Raw genomic sequence first — 18,525 nt, 5'->3', positions numbered from 1 at the left:
TAAAAACTCCTTAAACTAGATTTTGGTGAGATCGTGGACTACAAGACGGAGACCATCACAGAGGCTTCTATGTTATAAAGACTTCATAAACATGCAGCACATCACTTGCAAATCGGGTACAAAGTCGTTACTGAAAGCTATGCCCTGTGCGTGCACAGACCCAGCCAGCGGCTCCCCGGTGTCCCAAATCAGTGAATGGTCATGTGCCAGCAGGCTGTAGAGCAAGTGCGATTTCTTAGCTACCTTTTTTCTCTGCTTTATTGAGAGATAGTTTGTCTTTTGTATCAGGGCAATCAAAAATACAAAGCCTCAGCAGAAGGGTGCATAGGGAGATGCTAAAAGCTTGTACTTTCTCAAACTCCACCTAGTGATGACAGCCAATTTAGATGCTTGTGATGATTTTCTCAGTAATCTGTCTTGTGTATTTTGATCAGTGTTTGATGCAGTTAATACCCGTTTGACATTTGAAATATCAGTTGGAATGAGTGTTCCCTTAAAATGAATACTAACAATTTCTTCTCTTCTTAGCTTTGTTGCAGGCTGTCTTCTGACTCGTGCACCCTCACCCTGCCATGATATTCATTCAGGTTTAGAAGGTTATTGTTACAACAAGAAAAGTCCTAGGTTTTCTTTGAAAGAAATACTTCAATTTTAAGTGCTAAAGTGCAATGAGGGCAATGAAAGTGCTAGCTCACTGAAATGCTTGATACTGGCCTGATTCTTATCTCTCATTAAAAGTCAGAGACGTTTAATTGAATATAGTTGTCAGAACACTGGCGGAAGGGAAACTTACACCAAGTTTGTGGTCAGACAAGAAAAATCTTAGGCCATCCCTAGCTATCTGTTGGTCAAAAACTGCAAATACATTTCAGTAGAGCATACTGGCTTATTAAGAATGATGGCACTGTTAATTACAGTTAAGAAATTAAGGTTGGATTGCTTTTTATCATTGTATGCTTAGAATTTCTTTAGATTAATAAGCAGTCATGCGTATATGGAACGGGAAATAGTTTCAAGAAACTATACCTGATGAATATCTGCAAAAATCTGAATTAATTAAAGTCAATATTGTTTTACTTATTAGCCTTCATCTTTGGCATGTCACCACAGTTCAAAAAGAAGCTGTTAGTCCGCACCCAATATGCTCAGAGGTGATTTTTCTCCTCTAATTTTCAATAGACTGTGAGCTTTCATTAATAGCACTTGAATATTACCATCATAGCAGAAATAAAAACAGCAGATGCCTCAGGGCAATTGTGCAGCTTTACAGCAACAACAAAAAAAATACTGTTTGCAGATTTAAAATATTTTGAGAGTGCCACCAGATTTATTCTTGTATTGATTAGTCAAAATGGAAAATGAGAAGTTGTGGTATAGCCTGGGGCTTGACTGCCGTCCTCTTGGCGGAGAGCCGGTATACGTCTTGATGTCGACGTACCTGTTTGAAGCGCAGTCTGGCGTGGGGTCGTATAATGGTGCTTCTTTGGACCAGTCTGTCTGTGTGTGTAGGACTTTTGTTCTGAGGTGTGCCTGCCTTGTGGAGTGTCGAAAGAGTCCACTGGGCTGTAGCAGACATGGATGAAGTCTGATGCGAGTGCTGAACGGAAAAGAAAAATCGATTGAATGGCTAACATTGATTCTTCAAAATCAGCCAGTAAGAGTTGGCTTTTATCTTTCTGCTGGCACATGCGTTACGGGATGCAGGTTCATGCTTGTTAGATAATCACTGTGTTTTGTTTGAAATTCACAAGAGAAAATGTCTGTTCACAAGTGTAAGCCTTTCCAAAGAGGCTGCTGCAAATCTGGTTGGCATTTAACCTGAGAAGAAGCAGATGCCACTTCATTTTCGAATGTAGATTGATCTGGATGAGAGTACTATAGATCCATCATTTCTTGTGGAGTTTTGGTTTTCTGTTTTTCGTCCTGTGTAAGTACAGACCTTCAAACAGTTCATGCACTGACTTAAAACTATTGTGAGTAGGGGGCTGCAATCGATCTACGAGCTGTTGTCAGATCATGAGGGTTCTTGGCGTGGTCAGGAGAAGGAAGGCTACTGTGCTCTGTTTCTGAAGCACCTCTTATGAGACAAGATGTTGAAGGTTAGCCACCTAAAAATGCTCATAAAAATCTGTAACTGAAACCCTGAGCTATGTAATGGCTTGTATGGAAATAATATTTTTCTGAATTACCCTTTACGAATTCTTGCATGTGGGATGTTTTGTTTTAGGGAACTAGCAGAGTGAGTAACACAAGTTTTAAAACAGCCCAGCCCTGTTCCCAGCCTTCACTAGTGTTTCTACAGTTGCTAGCCCTGGGTAGGCTTTGTTGGTGATTGAATCGATGGTGAGAGAAGTGCAGTGTGGAAAAACTCTACCAGAAGCTGGAACTTTAATTTTTACAGCTCAGGACATCAGTGTATTATTCAGACCTTAATTCATTGTAGTCTGGTGCAGCAAACCTGGTGCGTGTTAACTCCGTTTGAACTCTGCCTTTCTGCAGACATTCTCCATGTGTCTGAGGCTACAAACACTCATGCCAGGATAAAGAAGCATCATCTATCCGATCCAGTTAATGTAAGATAGAAAATTTATCTGGATGTAAGCTGAATAAATGACCATAATAGACAAGTCCGTGGATGGATGTTTTTGTGAGGTAATTAGTACTAAAATATTTAACTGCTGATATTTAAGCACACGTTGATATATTGTGCTGACAGCTAAACCAGGTATAAACCTTCAACAGTGTACAGCTATCTGGATGCAGTAGGCTCCAGTATTTTCACTGAAACAGTTAGGCTCAACCCACGTGTTACTGAAAAATAATTATTTCAATGTGATTCTGTTTTCATAGATTTGGCACTTACACTGGTGCTGTAGGGAAGGATCAGTGGCAGCTAAATAGTTTGTAGAGCAGAAACCAACCCACAGAGCGATGAGGGTTGTCTCAGTTGGGGGTGATCCATGTTTGAAAACAGGGAGGTGTGTTCTAGGTGCAGCTGTGTGTTTACATAAACTAGCACTGTCAAACTGAAAATATGTCATTCAAACTTGGAAAAAATTGGCTGTGTTTTTAAAACATTGCATGAACTGTCTAAATGCTTAGTTAATTTTGAGGTCATGTCAAGTAATACATATTCATGGCCAACTAATTTGGGAAAAAAAGAGGTTAAACTCAAGGAAATGTAAACTCAAGTCTTTATGCAGAGTTCTGGATCTTGCTGAATGGCTTTCAAGGAAACATCTCTGAAATGTAGAGCAGTTAAATGTTTGCATATGCCCGTGCTTGGGTTGTTTTAATTAAAAAGGTGAAAGCTCTGTGTAAACAAACACTTGTGTTTAAAATGGATTTTATTGGTATGTCTTGGTCATATACATTTCATGGTCCCCTGGCGCAACAAGTGTATGCTTTTTAAAGAGAGAACACTGCCAAAAAAAAAGATTCAAATTGTTTTATTCGTCGGGTTTGGATGACACCGCTCGGTGTATGCACAGCTCAAGGGAAGTCTGAACAAGCACCTCTTTTACCCGCAGGCTGTAACACGATTGTAAGTCAGTGGAACTTGTGTCTTGGCTGTTCACAAATGTCATAAATGTTCATTTTATTGAGTTAACTCCGAGTTGAAAGCCTCAATTTTCTTTCCTCATCAAGACAGAGCGTTGGTGAGCTACTTAGCTACAACATGGTATTTCTCTCCAAACAAAGCCATTTTTGATATAACTGTGGAAACCAAACTGTTTTGCCTGAAACTGGTGCAAGGCTGTCTTCCCGTGATGAGCTGGCACCATGCTGTAGCGTGTCTCTTTGTTTTTCCCTAGTTTTTCAGTGTAGACAAGACACAACTGTTTGTGTCTGACATTTTTCTTTTTGTTGAAAATTGTCTCGATTGCTTCTGATAGTTGCCAACGTGTTATTTTTAGCATGGACTTTTGCAGTCAGTCAGTCAAAGTTCTTATCTATAAAGTACGGGTAGTAGATAGTTCTTTCCTTGCGGTTCAATTGAATTACTTGCATTGTTGTCCACCCCATGATCTGCTTTGAAATCCAAAAATAGGGTTACAGTAGCGATCAGGTTACTGTTGAATATGACTATTGTACTTGTTGGTGTGTTATCCTTAGTTTTCTGTAATCTAGCAGTTTGTGTTTTAGCTTCTGCAGTACACACTATCTTTTAGCATTTGTTTGGAAGTGTCCAGCTCAACTTTACTTGGTAAATAAATCAGATGCCTAGAAAAAGGAAAACTTGTGAGTGCTGCCTACCTATTTCTGTAGTGAAAAGTGGGGGAGCCGTGGGCTATGGATGTGAGCAGTTGTCTTTGTGATCGCTGAGGTACACAATGAGTTATACGAACTCTTAAAACAAAAAACCTCCACAACCGAACACGCCCAACTCCATGCATCTGTAATAAGTCTCTCCAACTCTCACTTTCTTTATTTGCCCTTAGACTGACATTATTGTCAAGCTCTAATGGAGAAGGGGAAATCTAACAGCTTTAAAATCACACAGTGCTGTCTGCTGTGTGACCTTTTTCTAGTTGATGGTTCAATTTATTTAGGTGATAAAGAAAACACTGAGGCATGTGAAGTCTATCTTCTTGACAGATGTGAGCTTACTGAAACTTTTTCCTCATCCTTTTCTCCTTCCTCACGTTCACAGTCAGCCTTTTGTTTTTATAAAGTGATCCATATATTTTTCTTTGAGGTTTAAATGCTTTCTAATCCTTTCAAGGTTTACAAAACTGCACCTGGCTGTTGAGGGTATGGAAAGGCAAATAGACTGATAGTTGTTGAGATGTACTGAGAGAGAGATGTTTGCATTTCGTGTCAAGTGAGGCATGGTGTATGCGAAAGCTCTTCTTCATACCAAGTGTGAGGATTTGGTCAGGTCTCAGGTTATTTAGGAAAATACCATTAAATATGGAAAATGGGGAGATATCCCACAGTAGCCACAGTTACTGTGGTCAGCCACAGTAGTATCGCAGTAGATTCTGTCACACACCACTGACTCATTTCAATTGGAATACCACAGTTCAGTAAAAGAAAATAATTGAGTCATGGGTTTCTTACTTAAAGTGTGTCTGATATGTGGTCAGCCACAGTAACTGATGAAGATTACTGGTAAAACCTCGTCAGAACTTTTCCTGAAATCATGATGAAAACCTTCAAGATTGCTGCTAAAAGTGTTTGTTATTTGATATTCAGCAGTGATTCCAGTGAGGCTCTGTTTCAATATTAGATTACATCTGCCACTAAGTAAAAAATATTGTTCATTGAAACAGACTTGTCCTAACTACTGCTCTTGTTAGAAGGATGCTAAACATTTCCTTGCAGAGGTTTAGGCAGACTGTAATCCAGGCTGCTGGTAGTCTGCAGCTGTTGGTCGAGGGGTTTGGTTGTCCTGAACCCACCCCTGGGAACAAGGAACTACAACTCCTGTGAAGTTAGGTTGTTTGTTTCACTTTTTTCTCCCAAATCCCAAGACATCTTGAGAGTCGAAGGCTATGTTCCCTGTCAGGAAGCTTGCTTTTCGTTGCTGGGAACAAGGAACTACAACTCCTGTGAAGTTAGGTTGTTTGTTTCACTTTTTTCTCCCAAATCCCAGACATCTTGAGAGTTGAAGGCTATGTTCCCTGTCAGGAAGCTTGTTTTTCGTTGAAATGCCAGCATTTTATAAGATGCCGTGGGAATGCTGGTATCAAACCCTTTCTCCGGAAGGGTTTGGACTCTGTGATGACTGGAAGCAATAAAAGCCCCAAGGTAGGCAGCCTCCCGAACTCTTTCCTACACCGAAGGATTCCTTAAAAAGCCAAGCCTTCTAGTAGCCCTGTTGATTTGCCAAGAGATGTGTAAGGGTTTTTATAGGGAATTGCCAATGCAGAGAAATTGAATAGCTGTTCCAGAATATCCATTCTGGACTAATTATTTTGAAGTGACACTATTCTTTAAATCCCCATTTTTCTTCTCTTGTTCTGGAATATCTTCTTTACCCGAAGAGCAAAAGCTCCTGAGCAATGTCAGAACTGCATATCATGGGTTTTCTCTATCAGTAATGATATGTTAAACGAAAGGTGCATTAGTAGGATTTTTATTGAGTATCCTGTTGGAATAAGTAGATTCTGTCATGCACCACTGACTCATTTCAATTGGAATACCACAGTTCAGTAAAAGAAAATAATTGAGTCATGGGTTTCTTACTTAAAGTGTGTCTGATATCTTTTGCAATAAAATTTTATGAGGATGAAATGAATTTAGAGAGCTGATTAGATATGGACAGCTCTTTTCCTCTTGTGTTGGGGTGGCTCTTTGAGCTTAAGAAGAAAATAGCAGTTTTGAAAATATTTTCAATAGATAAGCGTTATTGAATTAGAAACATCTATATCTACGGTTAGATATTTTCTCCTGGGTTTTGCAATGCTGCCTACTTTGCAGGCAGTCTGTTGGGTAAGCACACCCTGGTTTACTTCAGATAATTTTATCTGTGTTAGCTCAAACTGCTAATTTAAACTTTAAAGCTAAGCTGGTGATTTTTTTTTGTTTTTTTTTTTTTTTTTCCTAAACTGAATTAGGAAAACTTTCCCCAGCCTGCTGTCTGGACAGATCGGTGCCAGTAGGAGCTTCCAGCAAAGGAAAGCTGATGAGTAGCTGAGAGCAGTGACCTCTGTCATTCAGACTGCAGTATTCAGGAAGGATGTCTGTCTGCAAGTGAGGTGAACTGGGACCACCTGAAACTTTACGAAGAGGTCCATGGCCTCATGCAGTCCTGTCTGAAACAGCAGGACGTGACTGATATAAAAGTGCCAGCAAAAGCCCCCAGCATTCCCGTGCACTTTTATGCTGATGAAATGATATCTTTGCCAGTGTGGTCCTCAGCTGAGAGAAGACACATGGGCTAAAATAAATGGTAATGGCAGAGGAGCATTTTCTTTCCGGTATCTGAAATCTTATCAGGAACTTAAGCCTTGGTTTAAAAAAACCAACATACAACCAAACACTTTATTTGCAGATTTCTTGGTTTAGATTTGCCTCTGTGGGCTCTTTTGGACAGTAGCTAGTGCTAAGAATCTTTATACAGTCTTGAGCTACTAATTCCTAAAGTGTCTGTGCCAGGCTGGACTTTCTGGAGACGACCAGACCCTGTGCTGTCTGAAGGTGCCCTGGGTCCCTTCTCTGGGTCAGTTCCTTGTGACCAAGGAGCAGCTGCAGGGGGGAGCCCCACTGACGGCAGCCAGTGCTTCGAGCGTGGACCTGCCGCTGGGGTAACAGATGTCCGAGGTTTACGCTGGTCTCACACCAGATAAAAAGCGCTGGTACCGGTTGCTTAATGCGGGCCTTTAGTGAGGGTGCTCTAGCGTAGTTCATGGGTGTAAACACACACCCACACGTATGCGAAATCTAGATGACAGTGGTGTTAGATCTCACTATTGTCCTACATTTACAGACAGTGTCTTAGTCTGGATTAGCCAAACAATTATCTAATGGTTTTCTCTCTGGTGTCATAGTGCTGCAGAAGTTTCAGATCCTGTTTATGAGCCTCCGTGCTCTCTTTGGGCCCAAAAGGAATTCTGGCAGAAAGGGGATTGACTGGGAGGAGCAAGGAGGGCTGCAAAGGTGAGGAGCTTATCTCGGGGCCTACGTAAAGATTTCAGATAGTGCAGGGGGTGTTGGAAGCAAAGGAGGGCCTAGCTTTTTGTTATGGGTGCAACAAGGGTTTGAAAGAGTTGGTTTTAATCCTTTTGTTTCCATGCTCCTCAGTATTGTTTCTCTCGCCAGTCTTCCTGATCCCTCTGTTACAAAGCAGAGACTTCTCCCTTGGCGTCAGTGTGCATCTTCCAGTGACTTCAGGGAGCTTTGGGTAAGGCTTTTAATGAGGAATGTAGAGCTCAGCTGTCTTCGTGCATTACCAGCATGTTCTCCTGAATTGAGCCCACTCCACTGCATGTGTGATTTGTGTCAACTTTGGCAGAAAGTTTCCAGCCCTGGAATGTGGTACGGATACAGGAATCCTCCCGTACCGAGCCGCTTGAGCGCACCGGGTGCGAACAGAGCCAAACTAGTAAAGCTGCAGCAAAGCAAGAGATCTCTGCAGCAGCAAGCAGTGAATGTGACCAGGACAAGGCTGCCATTGTTGAGTTTAAAAATGAAACTTCTTCTAGGTTAGAGTTTCTTCGTGGTTTCTCCCCCCGCCTCTTCTTTCTAGGTTTGGTTTTTCTGGTGGTGGTGTTTGGAAGTACAGTTTTTTCTTTTTTCCCCCACCCCGCTCATCTTTTTTCCTGCAGCTCCCAAAGCAGGTTGCCACTCCATTCCTCCAGGGCAGAGGGAAAACTAGCTGCAATTACTAGCTGCAGATGTAAACACTTGCTGCCCTGCCCTGGAGAGTCCAGCTGCTACTAGCAATTAAAAGACAGTTAGCAGTTCCCCTCTAGTGTAAATTCTTGTGGAGAGTAATTACTGCCCCTTCCCACATCCCACCCCAGAGGAAGTGGAATTTCAGCGAAGTAGCATTGGGTTTTTTCCAATAGTTTGCAGCCCCTGTCAGTCTCTGGGAGTTCCCAAAGCTAGTCTAAGAATCTCTCCTGTTGTCTTCCTAGTGAAATAAGCTTTCGTTTCCAGTAGCGTCCATCCTGTTCGGCAGCAAGTTCAATTCAGCCTGGGGACTTTGATCTACATTGTTCTGGCCGGTCTTGTCCTATTTGTTTAGACTTGCATTTGTCTTTGTTTAGTAGGACTCATAAATGATAACATTTCCTCCAGGAATGCGGGTGTTGCTGTTGATGTTAATGTAGTACCAGAAGACCACCATGCTATGTGCTTTCCACTTTTTAAAAAATTATATTTTGTTTGAAAATATGACATATACACACATACATGTAAAGTGCATGTAAAGTAGGCCAATACAGAACTGATTAGTTTCACTTTTTTTTTTGACTAAATATAGAAGTAACTCCTATATAAAATAGGTGTAATAATTCTTCTGCCCCTCATGTGGGGCTGTATAGTTTCCTGAAATCTTTATAGAGGAGTTGAGAAATGCAACTTATCATTGCTGGATTTCCTCTTCCTGTACAGACACAGCATTTGGCTGACACCCTGTGAAATGTGTACCAGTTATCAACATGTTTTCAGTTTCAAGGGTCGTTCAAAAATTCCTTTTCTCAGCTGTTCTGGGAAAAAATTTATAGAGACCATTGACACCAGAAGAATCTGTCATGACGGTGTTTTCTGCGTTTCTGTTTAGGGCCTTTGCAAAGAGGCTACTGAAATATTAATAGCTTTCTGCTTTGTGAGCCATCACATTGCGGTAGCGCGGTCTGTGTATCCTTTCTATGTTCCCAAAACACATGTGGTTTAGATGCCTTTCATATATTTTAAAACAAAGTGGCTGGTTGAGTGTTCCGTGTTCTCCCAGAGGAGCCAAAACTCACTTCATGGATCAAGAAAATAAGGCAATTTACCATTCAGGCTATTGTGGAGGAGGGTGATTTAAAATGTTGTAGTGGCTTGAAAAAAAGGAAAATCCAAAGCAGTGATTGAAAGGCTTGAAATGACTGAGTTAATGTGACAACTCCTTTTCCTCGGTTGGGTCTATTGCAGAGGTGATCACGCACAGTTAATGGGTTGTGTGGAGCTCAGTGGTACCTGTTTGCAGGACTTGCTTTGAAATTAGGAGTGAGAGATCATTTATTTAATAGGGAGCATTAAAGAATGAGTTTCTGATGAAGCAAGTTAGGTGTTAAACACTTTTCAGGTGAACCATTTACTTATGTAATTATCTCTCATTTACATTATAATAAATGTTTCTCCAGGGCGTTTAGCCAATCATGAAATGCAATTAATTTTCAAATGTTCTTCAGCCACAATTGACACTCCGGAGACCGAACTCCCTAGTCAGTGTATACATTTTTAAACTCTTCTGCTAAAGGGAAGCAGTTTCAGCTCGGTTGATCATGCAGTTGTTAAATTTTAGGGTTTTTAACAGTGTTTCATACATGCCTATCACTAGAAGTCTGGAGTGCTGGGCTTGATACCCAGGTTGTTTAGGCCTGATATCTTCCCTTAGTTTCCAGAGCACTGAAGAGGTTCAGGATGCTGTTCTTCAAATTAAGCCCAGGACTCATGTCAGTGAAGATGGAGGAGTTTAAATGCTCTTGGTTTGTGTTACTGACTCCAATTGCTGTATGATACTGGTCAGGGCACGTAGCCAGCTGTTTTGCAGTTTCTCTGTATGTAAAATGGGAGTAACATAAACCTCATGTCTCTAAGGTGTACGTGGAGATGTATGGGTGGAAGGGACTGGTTGGTGACTGCGTAGTGTCTCTGGATGGCAGTCTAAGTTTCATGCTGCTTAAGTTTACGTAATTCACTTTCTAACCTAAATGTTGTTACAGTCACTTTTGTTCTAAGTCTTACTAGTGCGCTGATAAGATAATCTGTGGAATTCCACTTTTTACAACTGTACTTGGTCCAACAGCTGAGAAAGCTTTTCAGGAATGGATTAATTTTATTGCGGCGTTCAGTTTTCAGATGAATTGCTGATGTGGTTGGAGTAGGGATCTCAGTTTGAATGGAGCCAGCTTTTTAAAAGTGAAAAGGAACAAAGTGATGTTGTTAACCCTCACCTACTCCTAACAGACCTGCTTCTGCACACTGGCTCCATTTTTTCTGATGTTAGACCTCGGGCCCCGATGCAGATGCTGTTCCAGCCACACTGGATTGCAGAGGACAGATGGGCTTAGGTGGAAAAGGGCTTACAGGCGCTGCGGAGGCTCTCCAGCCCCGAGCATTTGCGGATCTGAAGCAGTGGAACCTGCGAGTCTCACATGTTTGGAGGCTGAAGAGGTGGAAGAGCTTTTATCCTTTCATGCTAGCAAAATCCAATGTAGGAAGGCTCTTGCCAGTGATATTCTCTCTTCATAGCAAACAAATAAAACCACTTTGAATTTGTGCATTTTCCTGAGGCTTTCTCTTCAGCCAGGGATAAAGAGGAAAGGAAGCTTTATTTACAGATGTTGCTTTCAGAAGGAATCTAGCGTGAATGCTATTATCTGTAAGTACATCTTTGGGCATCAGACATCTTTCCATTTATTTAGAAACACGATAGAAAGATTGTCTGATACGGGAGTGAATACTTGACAAATTCCTATGCTCTGTTTTTTTGCCTCGGAGTACATAAGCAGTTCAAAATGAATCCATGTCTGCTGTTACATCATCCTGTTGCTTCCAGCAGAATACCAGCACTTTTGACCGATAAGTTTTGTTACTCGCTGTTTAAACTGACCTCTAAATGTAGGAGACCAGAATGTGACTTGTGGGATGCAATTACCCGACGACTGCTTGCTCTGGGCCTTCTGTGTTGTTCTTGGAGGTGTCTCTGAGACCGAACCCGGTGGGATTCGGGTCTGAGCTACTTGAAGTGTTCATGTTCCCTATAAATACAGGGCAGCTAGTGGGTTTCAGGCAGCATGGATTTTGTAAGCACCTACACACAGATCACAGTCAGATCATTATGTTGATCTAAACCATTTTGTAATCCTCTACAATCTGGGTTTAGAGACTGTTATTAGTGTCACAAATAAAAGCTTGTGACTTCTGTAGTTCTCAGGATAAAAGAAGACACGTACTTTCAGAGAATTACATATTAAAAATAAAGCACATAAACATGCAGGAGTTTAAGGATAGTTATCCCACTTTTCAAGACTGAGTCCTGAATTCACAAGATTGTGAGAGAGAAACTGATTAATTTTAATTTCATAGTCGACCATGTACTGAAGAAGAAGCCGAGTTAAACCAGGAGGACAAGGCATGAAAAAGAGTCTTTTAAAAATCTTTCTCTCTCAGTAAGTTGAAGCTTTAAATGTGGCTACAAGGAGGTGTATTTTTCTTGGTTTTGTTTTTAAACTGAACATATATCTTTTAGAAAGGAAACCCCTTTTTGCCCCGACAGGTCTCAGATTTAGAGATAGAAGTGGATAGAAAGGTACTTAAGAGTTCTATTTTCTCACAAACTATTTTCTAAGCTCATGAAAAGCCTCTTAAAAATGGTACTGAAAGGCATGATAGAGAGCGATTTCAGCTATTGTTAGCATCCATGTTTGTGTTAACTGGCCTGGTAACTGATATCTTCCCCCTACAGACAAGCAGCAGCTTCCAGCCTCCATTATTGAGAGCGAAAGCAGGGGAGGGTGTGGGAAGGACAGCAGGCATCTCTGTGATGGATGCGGCTGGCTTTGGCCTGGACTCTGCGGGGTGTTTGGATATTGCCTCTGACCAGCATCCCGGTCCTGATCTCCTGCTGTTGGATTTCTGCCCGCAGTTACCTGAAGGAGTTCCGCACGGAGCAGTGCCCTCTTTTCGTGCAGCACAAGTGCACTCAGCACCGGCCCTACACTTGCTTCCACTGGCACTTTGTCAACCAGCGTCGTCGCAGATCTATCCGCCGCCGGGATGGTACATTTAACTACAGCCCTGACATTTACTGTACCAAGTACGACGAGACCACAGGAATCTGCCCAGAAGGAGATGAGTAAGTAAAGACTGCACCCTGCTTTTCAGGCATTAGGCTTTTGGGATCAGTCCAGGTGATGATTCCAGCCAGTTCTTGTAGAGATGAGGCAAGTCAGCAGTAAAGCAGCTTTGTAACATATGTAACATGAGAACAGATGTAAAAACTGTAATAGCAACCCATGTGCTCCAGGCCTGCAGCAGAGATGATACTAAGGGTGAGTTGGACGCTCCTGCGTCGTTCAGTGTCCTCGTGAGCCTTGGCATCTTCAGCGAAGTTGGGGTGTGAAAAACAGCTCGCTGACGAATGGACTGAGAGAGACTCTGTTCACACAAGTCCCTGACTGTCAAATAATAGCTCTTGCTCGCTAGCAGGGTAGCTTAGTTTTTAACAGCTTGCCGACAGAGGAATACCTTTGTCCTCTAGTCTGTGCCCTGAATTATCTATCCCCAGCTTTTTAAATCATATCGGTTACTTGCCAGTTTATTTTGTCTTCCTGAACTTTTAAGAAGCCTGTAGGGGAATGGCAGGTCCCAAAGAGTTTGTTTTATTGGGTCTTCTCTCCCTGTGACTGTGGTAAGTTTCACTGGAGCAGAGATGCAAGTGTTTCTGCTGTGCATGTGGCAGACTCCAGCAATTAAAGGGTTAACCCAGTAATAAACTTTAGCCACGTGACAGATATGGAAGAACAAATAGTGTAGCCAAACTGTGGTCAAATGTAGGGAGTGTTTTATATAAAGATGCTATAGAAAGATGGAATTTCAGTTCCCTCTCATGGTGCCAGTATAAACACACACAAAAAAATGCTATTTATTGGGAAAACAATATTTTTTTACCTGATTAAGTAAAGATCTGGTGACTACAGCAGAATGGAATAATCCCCCAGCCTGAGGCCTCAGTTTCAATACTTTCTTACTTTTAGAAGAGAACTAGAAGGGACTGGAAATAGGATATTTGGGGGCTTTGGCTTCTAGATCACTTGTTTGTATCTGGCTCAAACTCAGTGAATGAAAACTGTTGCCACCTCAGAACTCTTTGCTGATTTGTATTTTTAGCTTGATGCTGCAATATCTAAACTTTACCTATTCCATCTTGTTGGTTTTTTTTTTTATTTCTCAGTGTAGATTGTTCTTTTTCTGCCTAAGAGGGTGAAACAAAATATCAGTTAAAACAGTAGTATTGCAATTCTCCTTTCTTGTCCCGTGCCCTGCATAAAGGATGCATCTGGCTATAGATAGGCTTTTTTGCAGGAAACAGTAACAGCACGAAGTCTAGATGAGCTGCTGAGGAAATGGTATGTGCCATGTGATGTCCCTTCAATCATGGCTAGTATATCAGAACTCCTTGACAGTGTCCTTGCTCTTTTCCAGATCCGTGGCAGTCACTAGACTAGAATAATAACCTGCTGCTGGCTTAATAATCCAGCTGTCTTTTTGGGAGGGAAACTATTATATACTGTGTAGTGACAGGTTTAGGGGTTCTGTATAGCTTTGGAAGGCACAGCATAAGAGAAGAGGCAGAATTAGCAAAGGGGTTGTCAACTACAGTATCCTGTATCGGCAATATGTCTTCTGGTAGTGTTGAGTCCATCACCTGTGTGACTAAACTTTGGCTGTTCTTCCCCCCTCCTCCTGTACCTCAGGTGTCCCTTCTTGCATAGAACTACTGGAGACACAGAGAGGAGGTATCACTTGCGCTACTACAAAACTGGAATCTGCATTCATGAGACGGACTCCAAGGGAAACTGCACAAAGAACGGAGTCCACTGCGCATTTGCTCATGGGCCCCATGACCTACGCTCTCCGGTGTATGACATCAGGTTAGTAGAGGTTGGGGCTCTGTATGAAAAGGGTAATTTCTGTACCCAAAAGAAAAGTCAGACGATTGAAGGACAGTACTACTTCAGCGTGAAATGCTTAGTGCTGGAGTGATGATGATACATGCCTTCCTAATAAGGCAAATCTGTAAAATCTCTGGGGACGATACTCAAACTGGGGAAAGAGAGCACACTTTAAACTAGTTGTGCTGTGGTTTGGAGTCCAATGGGGGGGTCCAAGTAATGCATCTGGAATTCCCAGGGAATGAAGAACATGAATTGCGGTTGCTGTTCAACTAAAGATGTTCTAACAAAAAAATGCATGAATGAAATGCACCCGCTTAGGAGTTGTTACCACGCTCCAGTATGTCAGTTTTTATACACCTTTATCTGTCTCTTCATCTGCTCAGTCTGTATATTCATTTAACTCTGTCCACGAAGGGAGCTTCAGGCGATGGAGGCTTTGCAGAACGGTCAGACTACATCAGAAGGTGGCATAGAGGGTCAGTCTGCAGTTGCTGCTAGCCATGCTATGATAGAGAAAATACTCAGTGAGGAGCCAAGGTGGCAAGGTGAGTGTCACTTAGGGTCTGTGGCGCTGGGAAAGTCTGGTGTTTGTGGAGTGCCCGCTCCTGTCAAACTTTTGTATAGTAAATACATATCATGGTCATCTTCCACTAACTGGTTGCTTCTTTTGCAGATACAACATATGTGTTGGGAAATTACAAGACAGAGCAATGTAAGAAACCCCCCCGTCTCTGTCGCCAGGGTTATGCCTGTCCCTACTACCACAATAGCAAAGACAGAAGAAGAAGCCCACGAAAACACAAATACAGGTACTGTGGTCCTGGATATTCTATTTCCCAGCTGCGTGGTGAGGTGTAGTAGAAATCTGTAATGAATGATCCAGGATTTTGTCGACTAGATGATTTTTTTAGTGTTTCTCCAAGGCCTGTACTGACAGATGTGATGGACTGTTACTTCTGCCTGGGAGACAGGATAACAAACTAAACAAGGAGTTTTGTGGTATATAGGAACCAGTATCTCTAATAAATGACTGTTGCTAAATCATGTTACAACTCTGGTTTTAAGGCAAACAGAAAACCTGTGTCTGGCTTCCTCTTACTGTATAAACTCCTGCTTTAGAAAGCAGTGCAGGAAAAGGAAAACAAAAGAAAGTTTTAATCCCCATTTAGAAACAAACTCACACAGCAGTGTTTTCATGATAAAGGATTCAGAATCATCAAGCTGCTTGTTGTGTGTGCCTGATGATGGGAATCGTGACCAGTACTGTAGCTGGACATGCATTCCTAACCAACTGCTAAAGACTGTGCTTTTGAGACACCAGGGTGTTCTCCTCACTCAGCTGTTGCTGGATTTTCAGCATGCCGCGTCTCCCTGAACGTGTTTCATCCAAGTTATAGGCCCTCATTTCCTCCAACACAACAGAGCTTTTGTTGTGGTCTCAGTGGGGTTTTTCCTTAGTTCCTTTTTGAAAAACATAAGAGCAGACCAGAAAGCCAGGAGAGAAAATACCATGGATGTTCTCACTTCCCTTCCCCACCCCCAACATTCACAGAAATTTTTGAATTGGCACTGAAATCCTGTATTTAAAAACCTAAATAAATAAAAATCAAAGGAACGTTAATCCCAACACCTTCAGGAGAAACAGAAACATTAAGCCAGTCTTCAGGCAGCAGCTATGTGCTTTCTGCCCCTGCCTGGGCCCTTTGGGAAGGGAAGACCCCTCCTGATCTCCACTCCCTTCTGTGTTGCTTTCCCCGCCCCCAGCTGATGTGGCTGCAGGCGTCTGCTGCTATCTGCTTCCCTCTGCTGTTTTTGGAGGGAACGGTTAAGAGCATAAAGAGCAGGGGAAGTAGGTCACAGCAAAAATTCGGAACTGGGAAAAAGAACTGTTCCTGTCTGGGAGAAAGAAAATTGACTTGCCTTTTCCCCAGTGACCTGACTCAGCCTCTTTTCCACATGGCCATACTATAACCCTGGAAACATACCACTGTAAGGGTATTACGTGTTTTAGGATTAGCCAATTAACTTATTAGCTTTCTATGAACGTACAGTTCCAAAACAGAAACCAGACCCGGCATCTCTGACACTAATCACATCAGCTGCTAATATTGTTAAGTTATGTTGGTTCAGGTTGTATTTGGTTTCAGATGGAGAGCTAACCATGTTTCTTTCACTGGGAAATTGGAAGAGGGGGAAGAAGATGCAATACCAGCAAGGTGGGGGGGAAGCAGCAGCCAGCCAAACAGACTGTACAGCTGAGGGCGGGCAGCTGAACCTGCCTCCCAGCTGAGGAAGCAAAGCTCAGAGCACGTTTGTGGGTCTGATGCATTCTCCTGCTACCTTATTTACACAGATCTTCACCATGTCCCAGTGTGAAACATGGAGATGAGTGGGGAGATCCCAGCAAGTGTGAAAATGGAGACTCATGCCAATACTGCCACACTCGCACAGAACAGCAGTTCCATCCAGAGGTACAGTAACCTGCTCGCTCCGTTTGGTAGCTGACTAGAAAAGCAAAAGCATTCCAGGCGTATGAAGTAAATTAGTGTGCCAGCTGGGAGAGTATGTGGGCTGCTTGCAGTGTGGTCCTGGGATACAGAGGAACTGGCTGTTGGAAGTAAGCTGAAATTCAGCTGCTTGAGAGGGGTGCCTTTTCATTAGGTAGGCCATATGGGAGGAGGTAAGAAAAGTAGGGGAAAACTCAACTGTAAGAGCAGTGTCATGTATGGGGGTCCTTTTGAAAACATGATGTGGGTTTGCAGGTGAGCATACAGCATCCATTTCCCTGAGGAAAAATTCTTGGTTGATGATGATCGCACTAAGCCATAGATACCCACGAACTGGTGCTAAAAACCACCAGACTCTTAGTTGTGAGCATGCCCAGAGCATTCCAGTATCTTTACAGAAAGTGTAATTAAGACCTTGTCCTAGTCTGCTTCATGTTACAGTGTTGAAAAGCTTTGTTGGGCCTGTATCGGCAAAGTAACCATTGTCACCGCCTGTCAAACTGGGGGGAAGGGGAATAATCCATTTCCTACAATCGTTGTCAACGGTTTGTTATTTTCCTTGCAAACATGTGGCTGTAACTTTCTGTGCTGTCATCTGTCAAATGTTTCCTACCTTTTATCATGTAATATCCATGGAGCTTCCAGTGAGACTGAGGGACTTTATGGTAAATGGTGACCTTTGGGTGAGCTGATGTGTGATGGGTTGATCTTTGGGTGAGCTTAGCTGTGATGGGCATATTTTGGTGTTTCTGTAACTATAGTGGGTTTTCCTTTCTTTGAAGCAAAGCACTGAAATGGTCAGCCTGAACTCTGCTGGCCTTTGCGCCTTTTATCTGTGTTCTTACCTTGCTGTCGAGTCTCTTCGTAGTACTTTTGTACTTGGGCTGCCGGTCACTGTTTTTTCCTGTTCATGTCTGGTTTTTTTTGTTTTTTTTTTTCCCATCCTTAGATCTACAAATCCACCAAATGCAATGATATGCAGCAGTCTGGCAGCTGTCCCCGAGGACCCTTCTGTGCCTTTGCACATGTAGAACGTACGTGGGCTGCTTCTCTCGTCTTTCATGGATATTTGAGCTATGGAGAGCTTCTGGGCAAAATAGATAGTTTAAAATGTAGGGCCACTAGACTAGAGCTCTGTGAAGGATTTTCAGAAACGAAATATTAACTTTGATAATTCCTATAAAACCGTGCTAGTGTGGGAGGTGTTGGCAGAGCTGAAGGCAGTAGGTAGTGTGTAGGACTCAGCTCTCACTGCACTGTCTCTTGAAGTATCTCCCTCTGTTCCCTCTCACTCGCTCAGTCCTCTGTATGTCAGTTTAGGAGGACTGGAACAGAGAGAGCTGCTTCTCTTCTGTACATGGATGAACTGTACTTAGCTAAGTTGCAAAGTGTTGTATTTTAAAAAGCTGAGGATAAAATTGCTAATTACATATAATGTATTGATCCATTTTAAAAATTAAATACTATTTTACTATATACGAAGTTTTGCTTAGGGTTTAAAACTTTAAGTCAGGTTGGAGAAGAAAAATATGCAGCTTTTTGTCCACTTTTTCTCAAATCCTCTTTTCTCGCTAGCTCCCTGATTTATAGGGCATTATTTCAATCCTCACTTTCATCATCTGTAAACTAGTGATGCTGGTTTGGTTGTGGGAGTTCTATGTTCAGGTGGGTACTAATAT

At 42.3% G+C, this 18,525-nt stretch overlaps 1 protein-coding gene across 1 annotated transcript in view; it reads left to right on the top strand.

Annotated features, from left to right (window-relative positions):
* The first annotated feature begins 1,351 nt into the window (after positions 1-1,351).
* UNK (unkempt family zinc finger) overlaps positions 1,352-18,525 on the top strand; it is a 33,787-nt gene continuing 16,613 nt past the window's right edge. Inside the window, exons 1-8 of the mRNA XM_009573169.1 lie at positions 1,352-1,505; positions 7,497-7,605; positions 12,308-12,517; positions 14,139-14,315; positions 14,754-14,884; positions 15,013-15,148; positions 16,693-16,810; positions 17,796-17,880. Coding sequence (XP_009571464.1) covers positions 1,352-1,505; positions 7,497-7,605; positions 12,308-12,517; positions 14,139-14,315; positions 14,754-14,884; positions 15,013-15,148; positions 16,693-16,810; positions 17,796-17,880 — 1,120 coding nt within the window. The remainder of the gene's footprint in view (positions 1,506-7,496; positions 7,606-12,307; positions 12,518-14,138; positions 14,316-14,753; positions 14,885-15,012; positions 15,149-16,692; positions 16,811-17,795; positions 17,881-18,525) is intronic.

Source organism: Fulmarus glacialis, unplaced genomic scaffold (assembly GCF_000690835.1).
Source record: "Fulmarus glacialis isolate BGI_N327 unplaced genomic scaffold, ASM69083v1 scaffold5030, whole genome shotgun sequence".
Lineage (NCBI taxonomy): Eukaryota > Metazoa > Chordata > Aves > Procellariiformes > Procellariidae > Fulmarus > Fulmarus glacialis.
This window is presented reverse-complemented; position numbering and strand designations above follow the sequence as displayed.